This window comes from Bradysia coprophila, unplaced genomic scaffold (genome assembly GCF_014529535.1).
Source record: "Bradysia coprophila strain Holo2 unplaced genomic scaffold, BU_Bcop_v1 contig_200, whole genome shotgun sequence".
NCBI lineage: Eukaryota > Metazoa > Arthropoda > Insecta > Diptera > Sciaridae > Bradysia > Bradysia coprophila.
In genome coordinates, this window is record NW_023503464.1 from 280,933 (window position 1) to 297,382 (window position 16,450).

The 16,450-nt window shown below is 36.6% G+C and overlaps 1 protein-coding gene across 1 annotated transcript; it reads right to left on the reverse strand.

The window, feature by feature from the left end:
- Positions 1-4,705: 4,705 nt before the first annotated feature.
- Positions 4,706-9,245, reverse strand: LOC119075337 (cyclopropane-fatty-acyl-phospholipid synthase-like). The gene is made up of 3 exons (XM_037181767.1): positions 9,222-9,245; positions 5,786-6,225; positions 4,706-5,725 (listed from the first exon to the last, which is right to left on the reverse strand). Exons 2-3 carry the CDS (start codon positions 6,201-6,203, stop codon positions 4,935-4,937), a joined length of 1,209 nt encoding a protein of 402 aa, XP_037037662.1. The 5' UTR covers positions 6,204-6,225; positions 9,222-9,245; the 3' UTR covers positions 4,706-4,934.
- Between the last annotated feature and the right edge of the window lie 7,205 nt (positions 9,246-16,450).

Consider the following 16,450-nt stretch of genomic DNA (forward strand, 5'->3'; position numbering starts at 1 on the left):
ATGAAACAGTTCGTTCGTCAGCCGCTTCTGAAGCTGGAATAGCTAAACGGAACTAGCGGAGTAAAACTATTTTACTACATTTGAATTCGATCCATCTATTAAGAAATAGCAGCGCGCTCTTAAAAAAAATCCATTGGTATATTAACATTTTATTTTTTCGGGTCTGTCACAAATTTCTATTTGAAACCCGACCAGACCCGACCCGACCCGACTGGATTGGAAACCCGCTAGGCCAGAAACGGTCCGGGTCGGGTTTAAAAGCGTTAAAAATCGTAGAACATTTTTTGTCGCTCGTCTTCATGGGCACCCAAGAGAATTCCAGGACCATATGAGGGACTCAAAATACCACAGGCCCCAGGTCTATGCGTCTTTAGGTAGCCAGTGCGGACCTGATCTGACCGTAAGCCTTGATAATTAAAGCGAGACGGTTTATTAACAGTTATGAAATGTCGATAATCGAGTGAGTAAATGTCGAGTGAGTCAAGCCGACCTAAAGTTTTCAGTTCAGACAAACTTGAGTCCATGCTCATTACACTGGCATTTTATTTGACTAAAATCAGTCGAGTAAAAATGTAATTATTTCACTCCCAAGGAAAAAGTTTTTCCCTCCTTCGTAAAAGAAGACTCGGGAAATAATTTGATTTTTCGTCACGGTGAGTAAAAGTACCTCGGGCTGAAGTTCTCGGACACTTTTAATCATCTCGACTCGAAATATCAAATTCCTTCCATGGTATCATAATGTACTATTTTTGTTGACACAGACAGCTGGGATATTGCTAATTTATGGAGTCTACTACTTCTTTTGTTCTAAGCATCATCCAACAAAGTAAAAGAAAATCTTTTCCTTCATTCGTATTAACATCACATTTTGCACTAAATATGACAACATTCATTTACTAGAGCTAATTGTCAATTGTCACAGTCTCGTCATCACCAATGGTTGACTCAGTTGAATTAATAGAATGGCAAAAGTTTTTCCTTTTTTGCCAGAGGTGAAATTTTTGCGAAGAAAATCATAGATTCTTCAACACTATAACCAACCAGGCCCAGCCTGGCCATACTGGGTTAGAGAGCTGTCTTGAAAACAGCGAAGCGCATGTCTTTCGATGTAATTGTTATAGAAAAGAAAATAGAGAATACGACTGAGGTAATACCGTTCTTGATTGGTACAGACACATCTCGATATTTCAGAGTAAAGTGTCTTATGACATAAATACAATGTTGCTGCTTATATCAAATGTACTTCGTGCATATGGAATGTGTGTCTGACGTATTGTGATACGTGAGTAAACTTTCGTAGGGTTACGACTTTCATGTAGACTCATGTGAGGATAGAACAGAGTTCACGCCGAAAAGAATTTCGTTTTTCGTTTCGCTTTGGCTTAATTTCATTGAATTGCTTTCGAATTGAACCAAAACGGACTACATAACAGTGTTAGCAAATTATTGGAATTTGAGAACCATCCGACCGTGTATTGACTAAAAACGCTACAAGTTATATTGATGTTTCATCATTCATTTATAATTCAGGATGCAAACAAGTTGTTATGTTATATCCGAGGCCGGGGGTATAATGCACACACCACACACAAGCCATCACATTTAATGGAATATCCATAAAATATAATACGGGAAAATTATGATTTTCCATAAGCAAAATGTACAACCGCATATCCGTATAAATATTGTGTTTGCGAAACATAAAATTTTAATACAATTTTTACGCAGAAATTACGAAAACCTTCCCTCGCGTTCGCTCTATCAAAATCAAGAGCACCGTATAAAACAAGGTGAACATCACTATACTCAACAGCCGTGTATACACACAGTAATCGTTCTCTCTATATGTATCTAAATACGGTATAGTAGATTGAAGTGGTTTCGGTGCGGCGGGTGGAATGGGGTGGTGGTGGTTCATTGTATATACAATGTATAGGAAAACTGAGAGGTTTTTCCATCGCTAGCATATACGGTCGTGGAGTGTGGAGCGTTGGGTCAGATACAGAGGTTGCGATGGCAACGGGAGAATGGATTAAATACACTGTAAAATTTGATTTAACAGAAATATTCACGAAACAATTTCGGAGTTTTTTTTTCCTTCCTTTGCTTTCTATATTTTTGATTTTTGCTCTTTGTTACCGCCGGGCTTATACAGAGTTTGTAACATCGGGTGTATTTACTAAAGTAATTATTACATATAGGGTGGAGAGAGAGGAAGAAGAAATAAAAACAACAACAACCGTAGGAGTTATTAAAGGGATCGTTTCACACATGTACCGGTGGGTTAAATTTTTCGATGGATTTTTTTTTATGTTTGTGCTGTGTGTTGCAAAGTAAAATGACATAAAAACACTGAACCGAAATTATTATTTACCGTTTCGTATAAATTGCACAACCTACACATAAAATGAAATGGATTTTTCCTCCCTAGATTTGCTGGCAATGATTCTCTATATATATATATGTACGACATAATATGGAGAGCAAAGCATATACAACTAAAAATAAATTGCCAGGAAGAAATATTTCATTTTTATGATCGTACCTATGGTGTGCAAGGGCTTTCACAAAAATTTTTGCCGGTGTTTCAAAGGGTGGTTCAGTTTAAATTGTATGTGCGGGAGATATACGAAAATGTAACATGGGAAAATATCTCTATAAACACTCGACACTCGTTTGAACAATGAACTTGTCTCTGTATTTTTTACCATAATATTTATGGTATAGACGCGACTCCGGCAAGTCAAATAATCAAAAAAAAAAAGAATTTATCTTCAAATTGTATACGTTCATCGAATCGGTTTTTCTCAATATCAATTCATTCCAGATGATTTAACAGATAAATCAAATAATTAATGGATTTGCCATTACCGGGTGAGTTGGGGAATTTACGTTTCGTATACCGGAAGTGGGTTTCTGTTTAAAGAACAGGCGCATGTTGATGTTTTTGCTGGCTGTCTCTAAAATATGATACTTTTTCGAAACGAATTAGCTTTGAATAAATAACGTTGACACAGTGAGAAGTGTGTTGTTGACGCCGAGAAATATTTTTTTTTCTATATGTGAGTCACAGACTGTGACAAACATCTCCATTCTACAGTGCAGGATTTATTTTAAACTGATCAGCATAAAGTTTACAAAGCTGCAGAATCTACCGAAGTATATAAACACCGAAGGTAATGCCAAGCCACATTTTGACACTGATCCATTCAGGTGAATTTAGCTCCGTCATGTTGCCGAAATATTGAATTTGTTTGTGTCAAGTTGTATCTAGTGGTGAGTTGGGAAAGATTTAGCGACGCATGTTGCACAAAGTATTATAAACACTGAAGGTAATGCAAACCCTCACCACGTCAGAGTCTAACTTAGATTTTGTGCAACATGACCAAAGTATATAAACACTGAAGGTAATGCCAATCCGCAGTTACACACGGATCCAAACTTTCAGGTGGATTTTAGATCCGTCATGTTACACAAGGCTGTATACTTTGAGAAGGTCACGCAGACCGCCATTTTATTAGATACGCGGGAACACACCACTTCTGATGATTTTACATGTAAAAAAAAAATTCACCACATCATCAAGAAGACGAGAATCATCAGAGTAGGTGAATTTTTGTATAAAATCGGCCATTTTATCATCAACTGTGGTGTGTAACCCGCGTATCTGTATCTGCGTGACCTCCCCAAAGTATACAGCCTTGATGTTACACACGTATTGAATTCGTTTGCGTCAAGTTGCATCTAGTGGTGAATGTGGAACAATTTAGCGGCGTTATGTTGCACAAGTCTAAGTTAGACAACATACGAAAATGAATTCACCTGAAAGTTTGGATCCGTAATTTCTCTGATCCGTTGAGGGTCTGCATTACCTTCAGTGTTTATATACTTTGAACATGACGACTTGACGACCCTAAATTGTTCCAATTCACCACTAAATGCAACTTGACGCAAACAAATTCAATATGTATGCGACATGACGGAGCTAAATTCACCTGAAAATATGGATCTGTGTCTCACTCCGGATTGGCATTAACTTCATTGATTACACTTTGATGTTGCAGTTGCACACATATTGAATTCGTGCGCGTCAAATTACATTTAGTGGTGATTTTAAACACAAGTCTAGACAACTTATGAAAATGAATTCACCTGAAAGTTTGGATCCAAAATAACTCTCATGCTCTAAGGGTTTGCATTACCTTCAGTGTTTATATGCTTTGGAATCTACAGCTTAGTAAGCTTTATTCTGCTCAGTTTACTAGTGTACAAGATTTCATTGACTTAGGGCGTACCTTTGACACTGTTGACCCTGTATGACTAGCAAAGAAACTACAACGAATCGGCCTGATGGTTCCACTGACCTTATGCTTGGGTACCTGCGTAATCGACTTACTGCCACAAAGATCGGAACTAGCATGAGTGAGTTTAAAGAGATTTCTGTTGGCGTTGCTCAAGGGTCCAAATTGGGTCTTCTTCACGTTTGGAAAATGGCAAATGATGAAGTTCTGTGTTACGAAGCTGAAACGTTCGATGATCCACAGAATTTAATGCAGAGAGATGGCCGTTCTGCTGTATGAGTGGCTTAGTCGAAACGTACTGAAAATGAACACCGGAAAGACATGCTACATGCGAGAGTCAGTTTCTTATTGAAGTGGCCGAAAGTTGTTATTTATTTAAAAATTGATAAGCATAATGCAGAGACACATTTCAGAAAACTTCGGAGCCACATATGTTGGAATACTCCTTCCAAAAAGGCAATACGAAACAGCAAACTTCATCCATAGAAACATAACCTTAACCGTAGAGTTGCACTCGAGAGATGTCAAGGTGGCGCTGTCATTATTTTAACATGTCTGGTTTCCCATATGTTTGTTTAGTTTTCTTTGATGGACAGCGCCACCATGCAACCTCTCCAGTATAACTCTATGACCTTAACGCACGGAAACGTATCCACCTTTAAGTCCTTTCGTCAATACGATTTGCCATAGTTGTGCTCTACGCGCCCGGAAAGCGCCTGCACATAGACAAAACAAATATTTCCACATGCGGTAAATGAAATCTGGATTTTCGAATTTATGGCTGATGGTGTGCCAGTTTTTGACAAAATTATCATGCCAGGCCATTAATGTCCTGTCATAATCTGGTCCGAAATTTTGCCAGTCCTCAATGCAAAATAAGTTATCGATAGCTTTCGGTATATTTTTATGATCCGGCAGCTGGAAACTGGGAAAAAAGTACTTGGTCATAAATAAATCAACCGGAGGACTGCCTTCATGGTCGAGACCAATCGTTTGTATTAGAAAAATGCCGTCATCGGAAAGACATCGATGTGCAAGTTCGATGAATGATCGATGGTTCTTTCGTCCAACATGCTCAAAAAAGCCAACTGTGACAATGCGATCAAATTGTTCATTAATTTGACGGTAGTCTTGTAAGCGAATGTCCACATTTAGGCCTTTACAACGAAGACGACCCTCTTTGACTCCCTCCTTAGAATTAGTAACCCCTGTCATTTGCACGCCGAATCTTTCGGCAAGGAATTTACATAGTCCACCCCAGCCACATCCCACATCCAGAACTCGCATTCCCGGCTTGAGCTTAAGCTTTCGGCCGATGAGATCCATTTTGTGTATTTGAGCTTCGTCCAAATTTTTGGCGTCTTTCCAATAGCCACAGGTGTAGATCATGTTTGCATCCATGAAAGATTTAAAGACCTCGTTTCCTACAAGTTGTTCAGACTTAGTTTATGGACGATTAACGTAACAGCAAAGCCGTAACCCACCTTGATTGTAATGTAAATCGGCGGTTTCGCTGTCAAGAGCTGCAGTTTGTAGATTGAAAACGTCGAAATTGAGGTAATGAATAAATTTCTCCCATGGCGGCAGTTTCAGATAAACACCTCCCCTCAAAAGTTTGCTAAACATCTCGTCAAGCTGTTTACAGTCCCACCATCCGTTCAGATAACTTTCGGCAAAGCCCAAAGTTCCATCGTATGCAAATCGATGGTAGAACCAGTCATTGTGAACCACCAAATCATGCGGTGCCTTGCCATTCATTTCTACTCCAGCATTACGGAATATCTTCTGAATATATGCCTTGGCTGGTTTGAAACCAATGTATACAACAATGGATACAAACTTTCGCCAGAGCCAAATCGCTCCTATGGTGCTCGAGTACAGTATTTTAATTAGGGGATGCATGTTAATCAGTTGAAAATTCCACCTGGAACAGACGAACGGAGTAAAATTAAAATTAAATTAAAAATTTCGTCTAAACCTTTGGACGCTGGTAGCATTTTGAGCAATTCAATGCAACTGAACAAAGCATCTAGCAGGGTAATAGAGGTTTTACCTTACTATGGATGTAATATGGCCATTCCCTCCGTAGGGAAATCCTTTAGTGTCCTCGTAAGGTACAACCCAATACAATACACGGGAAATAATTTGATATCCCGTATCACGATGAGTAAACGTACATCGGGCTGACGCCCTCCGATACTCATCTGGATACGAGATATCAAATTACCTCCCTCATAATATAGTAACATACTATTACCACGTCAAATATAGTACTTTTTTATACCAATAATACCATTAGCAGCCTTAATGGTAATTAAAGTACTACTTCATTCTTTTCTATTATATCACCCTAGGTGCTTGGAACTACATATCCAAATATTTCAGTCAAAATACAAAAAAAAAACAAAAATACTCGGAAATGTGGTTTCTACACATGCCTAGTTCTTTATTAACATTTTCGCACCTGTTCAAGCAATGGATAAGGTAATTATAACAGGTGCAAGAAATTGTTACTCGTGCGCCACAGTAAAAATATAACATCAAAATCATGTCCTATAGATCATCTTCAAGACTATCATACGTAACCTCACGTTAGTTTCGTTAAATGTTTCGTTAAATGTTTCGTTCATTCATTCATTTGCATGATTTTTTTTAAACGTGGATGGCGTTTCAAACGGCCTTGAAGATAGGTTTGTTCCAAGGTCATTTCAAAATGTTAAATATCGACTGTAGCTTAACCTCAACTTTAAGGTTTACGAAAATTTTAACGAAAAATTTACTAAAAAATTTGTTGACGTTTAGGTTATGTTCATCTCTGTTGATAAAATCGTTGTCGTTCGTATTGTCAAAGTTCGGGTTTACAGTTAATTGGAATAAACCTATTGGTACTTGAGATACACTGACTGTAGAGGGTGTCACTTTCCTAATAATATATTAAAATTACTATAAATAGTAGATTACATTGGATGCTGTGGAGGTAGTTCATTACATGAGGGATCAATTTTGTGATACGAGCCGAATTCACAAGTGTGGTTTTAAGCAACAAGCTTTGGAAACGGTTATTTTGACAAGTTTAGAGTTTGCATATCCGAGCCGAAGGCGAGGTATGCAACTACACGAGTCAAAATAACCGTTTCCAAAGCGAGTTGCTTAAAACCACACGAGTGAGTTCGCGAGTTCACAAAATTGATTCCGAGTGTAATGAACTACCAAGCAGCATCCAATGTATGCTGTTTTATTGCCTATCCACCCGGAATATTGTTGTTACGAGTACATTTTCCCACCCAAGGACCTGACAGTTCAAAACCAAAAGTGTTCAAAAAACACTAGTAGATTCTTGAATACCAAAATATTATTCTAAATTAATGTACAATTTCACAACATTTATGTCGCGCTATTTCATTCACTGCCAGACATTATAAACATACAACAAAACAAACAAAAAAATCTGTTGTTGCATTGAAACGTTTATAAGCGAATCTAGTCTGCTCTTGAAATCGGCTCACACTTCTTCATAACATTAATCCCGAAAGCATCACTGGCAACACTACTGTTTTGATGACATGTTGACAAACTACTTCGACTGTTTTGTTTTTGTGAAGTGCTAGATTCATATTTTGCGTAATATTTGTCGATTTTGGTGGTGTTACAATAAATTTTGCTGTGAAGTGAAGTGAATACATGATAATAAAGACAAAAGTGTTGATTGTTTTTGAAAATAAGTGAAAAATGCAAAAATTAAAATTGTTTGGCCATAGGTGTTCGTCGAAGTTGAAAAAATTGAAATTATAGCTATAGACAAAATGGCCGTCACTTTCATTTTTATGTTTTAATTTAATTTTTTCCGAAAATTTTGACGAATTTGCTTAGATTGATGTGCACTTAATTCAAGTGACAAAGTTTGTGATATCAAAACTAAAATAACATCGCGAGTATTGTTTCGATTTCAGTGTTAAAGAATATTTCATGTGATACATTTTTGCTGATAAATAATGAAAATCTGCTGATAAGTAATGAAAATCTCCTGCTATGTAATGAATTTTCATATGAATATTCCTTCACTTGTGAGGTAATGAAAAAGTTCCCATATGTAACGACCGCTTTCCGCGGGTGGGAAATGTACGTGTAACAACAATATTCCGGGTGGATAGGCAATAAAGTTCCTAATCAAACTATAAATAAAAATAAAATTTTTGATAGATTTTTAATGAGCGAAAATCAATTTTCCATACATTTTGACGTATCGTAATCTTTGCTAAATGGTGTTGCCAGAGTGCCACTCAAGTACCAATATCATAAATTCACACTGAGAAAAAATAGTTGAAAATCTTGCCTGTTGCAGGTAATTTTGTCTCTAGCAATAGCTGCCACAGATATAATACTTCCATACAAAAAAATACAGCTGTAGCAGACAACATAGACTACCTGGAGACAAAGTTACCTGCAACTGGTAAGATTTTCAACAATCAAATCACATTACATTTGGCTAAAAATTATTGAGTAGCTTTTGCCAAACTTGACGTGGAAATTAAAACAAGCATAATCACACTTCAAGCTTGAGTAGTATTCTAAATAGAATACCGAAACTGGACAGAGTTAGGCATTGTAAAAAATTTGGAAAATGTTTTCCAACAAAGTAGTAATCTATTTCACAGCTGTCACTCGAAACACTTTTGCTTGTAGTGCGTTGATGTGATTTGATCAAAGATTATATTAAAATGGTTCGGTGTTCACTATTTAAAATTATCTGAGGATTATCTGAACCTCGTTTTTTTTTTTAATTTTCGAATGCACCTCTTTAAACCGTATCTTTGACGTATTTTCTTTTTATTAGCACTTAAGAAGACATAGACACACAACTAAATAAGCTTTACTGTAGGCGACCTTGGAACAACCAACAAACTACAACACACTTATTACCGTGAAATACTGCCAGATTTATATAGACGTCTCAAAATTAGCTTGATTGTTAAAAAAAAAAAAAAAAAAAAATTGAATCGACAAAACGTTAGTCTTCTAGCGTTGAGGCCTTTAAGGAGACAGAGTCTTGATCTAGAATTACAAGTGCTTTTATAGCAAGATTTTTGTTGAGAAAAAATAGAATAACAAGACACGTCTATCTCATTGCGATGGTGTTTACAAATAGTGCGACAGTTGGTTCGCAATGATACAAGTGTTTGGAGATTTTTGGGCTGGATACGTTGATTGTAATTTTCCATTTTCACATTTTTTATCTCAAGAAATATTATTTTCCATGAGTAACCCTATTACATAGCATATGACATTATTGTTGTTCGGGCAAGGGTTTATCGGAGGGACTTAAAAGTCAAACGTCAAAACCCCCTTACAATTTTTGATACATGTGTGCGTGTACAACTGCATGTATTGTGTGTTTTAACTCACACCAATAATGTTTTACTTCTATCGTAGCGATCGAAATGAAGCGCCTATTTTGATTTCGTCAGCCTCCGAATATTTTCTGTGTTAATGCTAGGAGCAATGCTATGGTAACTACGTCCAATTGTTAGCGTATCCTATGTATGTATATTGTTGAATATTACAAATTTTCCCTATACTCGTACAAGTCATCTACGAAATTAATCTAACTTTTCACCTTCCTCCTAATTATTCTTTTGTTGGATATCGTCGTTTGATAAAAAAAATGTCCTATTTTACATTCAATATTAATTCTAGAAGAGTCTGTAGCTAGCTCGTCAGTATCAAAGTCTTTTCAACGATCTTTTCGGCAATACTAAGAAAGTCGAGACCGCCTAAATTCTGATCCACGCGTTTGAGTGTGACGTCGTCGGCTTCTGTCAAGAGATAGAAAATGTCATTGTGAAATACATAACTGACAGCACATTGTCTTTGTGCAATTGGTACTTGGAATTATGTACTCTAACGAGGGCTTACAAAGGTAACAACGACAAAAGTCAACTAAAAAAAAGGTTCTATTTGAGATTTAAGTCAAATAAACAAAAGCCAAGACAAACTATTTATGGCTGGAAAAATCAGCCCATCACTATTCGAGTTTTTTGGCACATGAGTACTGAATGCAATGAATATCTACTTTGAGCATATTTCCAAATGCCATATTTTTTGATGTAGATAATCATTTAACAAAAAATTATATCAGCCCACCGAAGTCTTCCAATGACACTACAGTCATCCATGCTCCACTCTACCTGAGGAAATGCCACAAGTATTAAAAGCGCGTGTTTCGTGTTTCGATCAGACCCCATTGTGGATAGAAAATATCTGAGGCCTTGTCGATCTGTCGATTTTCAAAAGAATCCCTCCACAAGTAATTGTTATTGAAATCTAACATATTTGTGGCGGTTATTGTCGTCTTACATTAAAAAAAAGGATTTTTGTAAGAAGATATCAGTACTTAAAAAACGCCCTAATGTAGGCTATTCAACAAGTACAAGACATCTGATCCTCTTAAGAGACATCACCACTTGGCTGAAAGTATAGCCTACATTTTATCGTCGATCTTCGTATCCGCTTCCTTTTTGGAAAAAGTGGGACCATTTCTGTCAAGAAGTTTTTACTTTGAGTAAACGATAAATGTTTGTGATGCAACGAGTAGCCTGCAACGAGAAAACTCAGAATTGTGCCAATTTTCGTGAACTATTACGTTTTTTCGTAATACCACCACTACAAACATTTACTAGTTTTACTCAAAGCGACCACATTTCAACACAAATCGATAGTCCTACTTTTTCCAGAAACTTATCATCAAAAATATATTATTTTTCCGCACAAATTTAGGCGACAAATTAGCGTTAAATTGATTCTTCGTAAGATGCATCGATTAGGGAATGCAATCCCGGTACCAATCCCGGTACCAGTACCGGAAAATCCCAGTCCCGAATCCCGGTATTGATCAAAAAATCCCGAGATTAGTACCGAAATTTAAAATCCAGTTTTCACTGACAAAAAAGTTTCGAAAGACTCACCTGTTGGAGGTAACTTTGTCTACAGGTAATCTACATTATCTGCCGCAGCTGTATTTTTTGCATGGGGCGCTACAGTTGTGGCAGCTATTGTATATTACCTGGAGACAAAGTTACCTGCAACAGGTGAGTTCGAATCTTTTTTGTCAGTGTTTTTTTTTATAAAATTTTGAAATCGATCAACTTGTATGATTCAAACTACTATGGCAATATAAGATAAACATTGAAACATAGGATTAATTAACGTTTTTCTCTTATGTCGTATTTGCAAACACAGAAAAAGACGTTTTTAAAACTACGATGGCTAGCAACGCACTTCACGCATGCATGATCAAAGTGTTCGGCTGCAGAAAGTACTCTATTTTACATGGAAATATTTTTATAGTGTTCTACGTTTGTATAATACACTGTCCAGTTTCAGTACTCTATTTAGAGTATCATCCATGCTTGAAGTGTTTAAAATCTTTCTGGTGAGTGTCTGCTGCTCATCAAACCAACTAGCGTTGAAGCTGAACGTGCATTTCCGGCTTGCCGTTACTTGCGTAGTAAAATATATTGTGGATCTAGGCGATATTTCACAAAACTGCCACTAATTGACGCTGTCGGAAAGTCGGTCTTCTGTCACTTCACACGATTTATATTTTCAAAGGCAGCGTGCTTGAAAATTTACATTACCTAACAAATCAATTTATTTTTAAATCACAAAGCACAAAAATTTGCGATTGTGACGACAACAAGTCCCACAATATACGTTCAAGATTGAACGATGATACGTTAAGTGCATTGTGAGCATTTTTCCAAAGAGAAAATTGAATTTACAATGTGACATCTAGAATGTGAGTAAGCACACTTGACTTTACCATTAAAAAACTTAAAAAAATGAGAATAAAATGAAAATAATTTCTTTTACTGATAATTAATCCATATCTTTTCAGTACCGGAAATCCCGGTACTGGTACCGGTACTGAGTTTCTCAATCCCGAATCCCGGGATTCAAAAATCGGTACGGGATTGCATTCCCTAGCATCGATGCTTTGCTAGAAAGTATACATTTGGGAGTTTCTGAAGTACTGGATTTTAGTTTAATTTTGATGATATCTTTCCACCAGAATCCTTTTTCAAAAAAACAGGACCGCAATAACGACCACGAATGTGTAGAAAATAGATTCTGTTGCAGCAGTTTGATCAGCAATCATTTCAATTTTTAACCGAAAGCTAACACATTTTAACACCAAACGATGGTCGTACTTTTTCGAAAAAGGATGCAAGTCCCAAATTTTCATCAAAATAATAATAATTTTCCATTGAATTTGGCTTTTAATTGAAACGTTTTTTATCTTAGAAAATTCAATAGTCAAACGTGTGCGAAATGGAACACCCTGCGAAGTAGTTAGCGATGCCTGAGCTAATTTCTCTTTATTTATGTGAACATGGTTTTCAAGCGGATCGTACGCTTTATGAAGGCTATCAAACAAAGTTGACGTGAATTTATTTTAATTAAACGTTTACGAAAAGCTTAACGAAACGCATTCCATAAATATTTCAGTAAATAAGCTCTAAAAATGGGCGCTCGTCCCCATTCCATTCGGGAAATGATGGAATGTATACGGACAAAAAGTACACTAAAGCAATGAGAACTAATGTGCAACTGAAACTTAAATACCTATCAAAAGCCGTAAGTAACGTTTCCATCACGATACGACGATACACTTCGTTTTATGTGTGTCCCCAACGTTGTCCGTATTTTCGAGACATTCCCCAGCAACATTCCGTTTCCATTCCATTGTACACTCTCACCCGAAAAACGATTGTGAAGATATTCGCATTGAATTTCCTGCTATTTTTTTAATTAGATTCATGTCGTTATCCTTACGAAAACCCATAAAAAACATTCGCTTTATCTACAAAAAGCCTCTAAAACTAATGTCGATCAAGATAAAAAACAGAGAAACTTTATATACACATCCCTCACCGAATTATCCGTGCTCAAAGAAAACCCGAAAATTGTTTTCATGGACCATTATTAAAACGATATAACCGTACTCCCTAATGCCTTTTTATATAAAATATGCACAATGGGTACCTATGCCGCTCTTGTTTCGAAAATTTCCTATATTATTATTCGCTTTCCTTTTCCCATTTTATTTATGTTGAACAAACATGCATACATCAATTCATCCATTTATACATATCACAACAAATGTTTTTAGTTCAATCCCATACAGCTCTGTGTGCATCTGTGCCCTGATTTTAAGAAGCACCCTTCACATTTTCATTCATATACCGTGGGTTGTGTTATTTGTACGGGTATATAGAGTTGATGAAATATACTTTGAGTATTTGTGAGCCACAAAGTGATTGTAATGGTTTCGGAGGTGTATTTGTGACCCGCGTAACACTTTCTGAGTAATGGTTTCTGACACTATTTCGATTTGGGAGATGAAAATTGCATGAGGCCATCCGGACATGGCGACAGTAGCAGAGAGACAACCAACCTCCAGAGGATAGTGTCACCTTTTTGCATGAAAAAATCTAGCTTACTTTCATTTTGGTTACAAATCGCTAGACTTTTTCATGCAGAAAGGTATGACTAGCCAGGGACTATTGTGAATTTTTAAATTCTCAAAAATTTCTCAAAAATAGTCACTGGACTAGCCTATAGCCTCTGGAGGTTGTGTTTTTGCTACTGTCGCCATGGTAAGGGTCTGATGAGTTGTGGCTTTTTTAGACAAAAAACAATTTAATTTTCGGCTCTCAGATCGAAACAGTGTCAGAAACAATTGGCTTGTATTTGCAAAGTGGCACTAATTGCTTCGGTCGCTATAGGGTTTAGGTACTTGGTACCAGATACATAGTGTTTTCCGAACGATTTTGTTGGTTCGGTCAACGTCTGCTTGGTTTAACGTTTTTGTATTAGAACCAGACAACTCATATATACCTGTGTGAGCAAGGGCAGTTTTCATACTTCATTTGTTCCTGCACAATTGTGTTGACACTCGTTTGGTTTACTTTTTGAGTCATTTCAATAAAAATTCGTAAACGGCATGTCATATTAGCAAAGTTGTAAAAGCGATCAGTCATCTGTTAACCACACAACGACAAAAATGAGCGTGTTGTAACTCACTATTCTCTTATTTAGAGTCGAATGTGTGTTTAAACTAGGGAAGTAATAGATTTGGTTTCAAACGCCCAGTTATACTTTTTACAAAATAAATAATAGATTCTTGTGATTTATGATTTATGATTACGCCTGTTGTAAAACCCAGCCACCTCTTAATTAATTTATTAATTTTTGTTTTCACTTTTGCCCAGACTGTCTTTTAAAACAGAGGTTGTCCAAAGAAACTTCCAAATTAGAACTTAAAAAATCTGATATCTAAAAACCATTCCCCATCACCTGACGACCGTTGCCCAACACTTTTTATCTGAACGTATTTCCCATCAAGCACACAAACATTCACACTGTTGAATATTTGAAAGATCTTCTATTGTTGATGGGGATTTCTATTCTTCCCACTTCCTAGCACACCAGAAAACCACTTCGTTTAACTTTGTTTTATCCACCACCAATGTTTGCGCTTCTCTGCGAGCTCTGTGCAATATCTACTTCTTTGCCCCAAACTACAATAAATTATGTGCTCCGTTCCACTATTTGTGTACACTTCAATTTACCGCACTTGCCGTCCCTCTTATACCTGAATTTTATTTTCCAAGAACTAACGTCATTTGCATTCGTTGTACCTATAAGGCACTTGTATGACTATGCAAAAACAGCGAAGCGTTTTCAATAATAAAATCTTGAATTTCTGTATAGTTTACTTTCAGTTGAACTAATATTTGATTAGCAGGAAATGAAAGTTTAATTTTCTAATTTTAGTTAGCAAAAACAACCACTCAACAACGAACATTATTCCAAGTATTTTACAACGTTCGTGTACTACAGACGAATATGTAGATTGTAAGGTAGATAGAGGAAACTGTGTAACAATTTATGTAGATTGATGCCATCGGAAAATATACACTCGGTACTTACTCAAGGAGATTACAATGTTTTAACGGAAAGGAGCTTGTCACAGAATGATTTAGGGTCCATTGGGAATATTTCTGTTTGGTATCGAAGATTGAATGGTCCCCTGTCTATATGTTAGTGCTGACAGTGATTTTAATGCTGTGTGTGTGTACTGCCGTAATTCGGAAGAAAAACAATTTCCAATAAAATGAAAATAAAAATACTGAAAATTCTTTTGCTATTTCCACTGGAAACTGTTTTTCTTACAAATTACGGCTGTGTAGTGTATATCGAACTGCCGCTGTTTGATGTTTCAGAGAGTTTAAATAATGTTTTCATTTCGGCACAAATTTTCCTTATGGTTAAAGGATTGTCATTTCATTTTATTCTGGTTGGCTATCTGTTATAGATACCCATGACCACAGCCCTGCTACTAGCATGAACATAAAAAAGTTTTGGAGGCTGATGAAATCACAGTATGCACTGCGTTTCTTTTGTATATATAGATAGATGACTTCGATGTATGAGTTAGAACATACAATACAAACAATCGTAAGCGGTAGCTCTTATCACTAAAGCCTCCAAATTTGACACTTGTCAATTCAGTGTTCATGCTAGGAGCAGTGCTGTGCCATGACAAAAAAAAACGACAATCTCTGGCTAATGCGGTCTTATTTAAGCAAAATGCATGTTCGACAGATTGAAGTAATAGATATGAAATGAATCTATTCAAAATTCGTTCATCGAGAGAAGTACTAGACCCATTAATAATACCGTCTATTGCAGGTTAAAGCTAAAGGAAAAGTGTACACCAGGTACACTTGTAACAGTTTGGGGACCAATAAAAATTGGGCATCTGCCAACATTTATTACAATGCACAAGTTTTACAAAATACAGACGTAATTACACAGGTTGAAAACAATCTAAGAGTAAAGCTTGGTCGACCGTGGTCAAAAATCAGTATTCAGGTTCAGGACTCCAACATGAATTCCATGCAATGAACGGAGTAGGGTAATGACATAGAACACATCACTGCTTCTGCATGAACATAGAAAATATTCGGAGGCTGATGAAATCACAGAAGGCACTGCGTTTCGTTTGTACAGATAGATGACGTGTTTCGTTGTATGAGTTAAAAAATGCAATACAAACAATCCTAAGCGGTAGCTCTTATCACTAA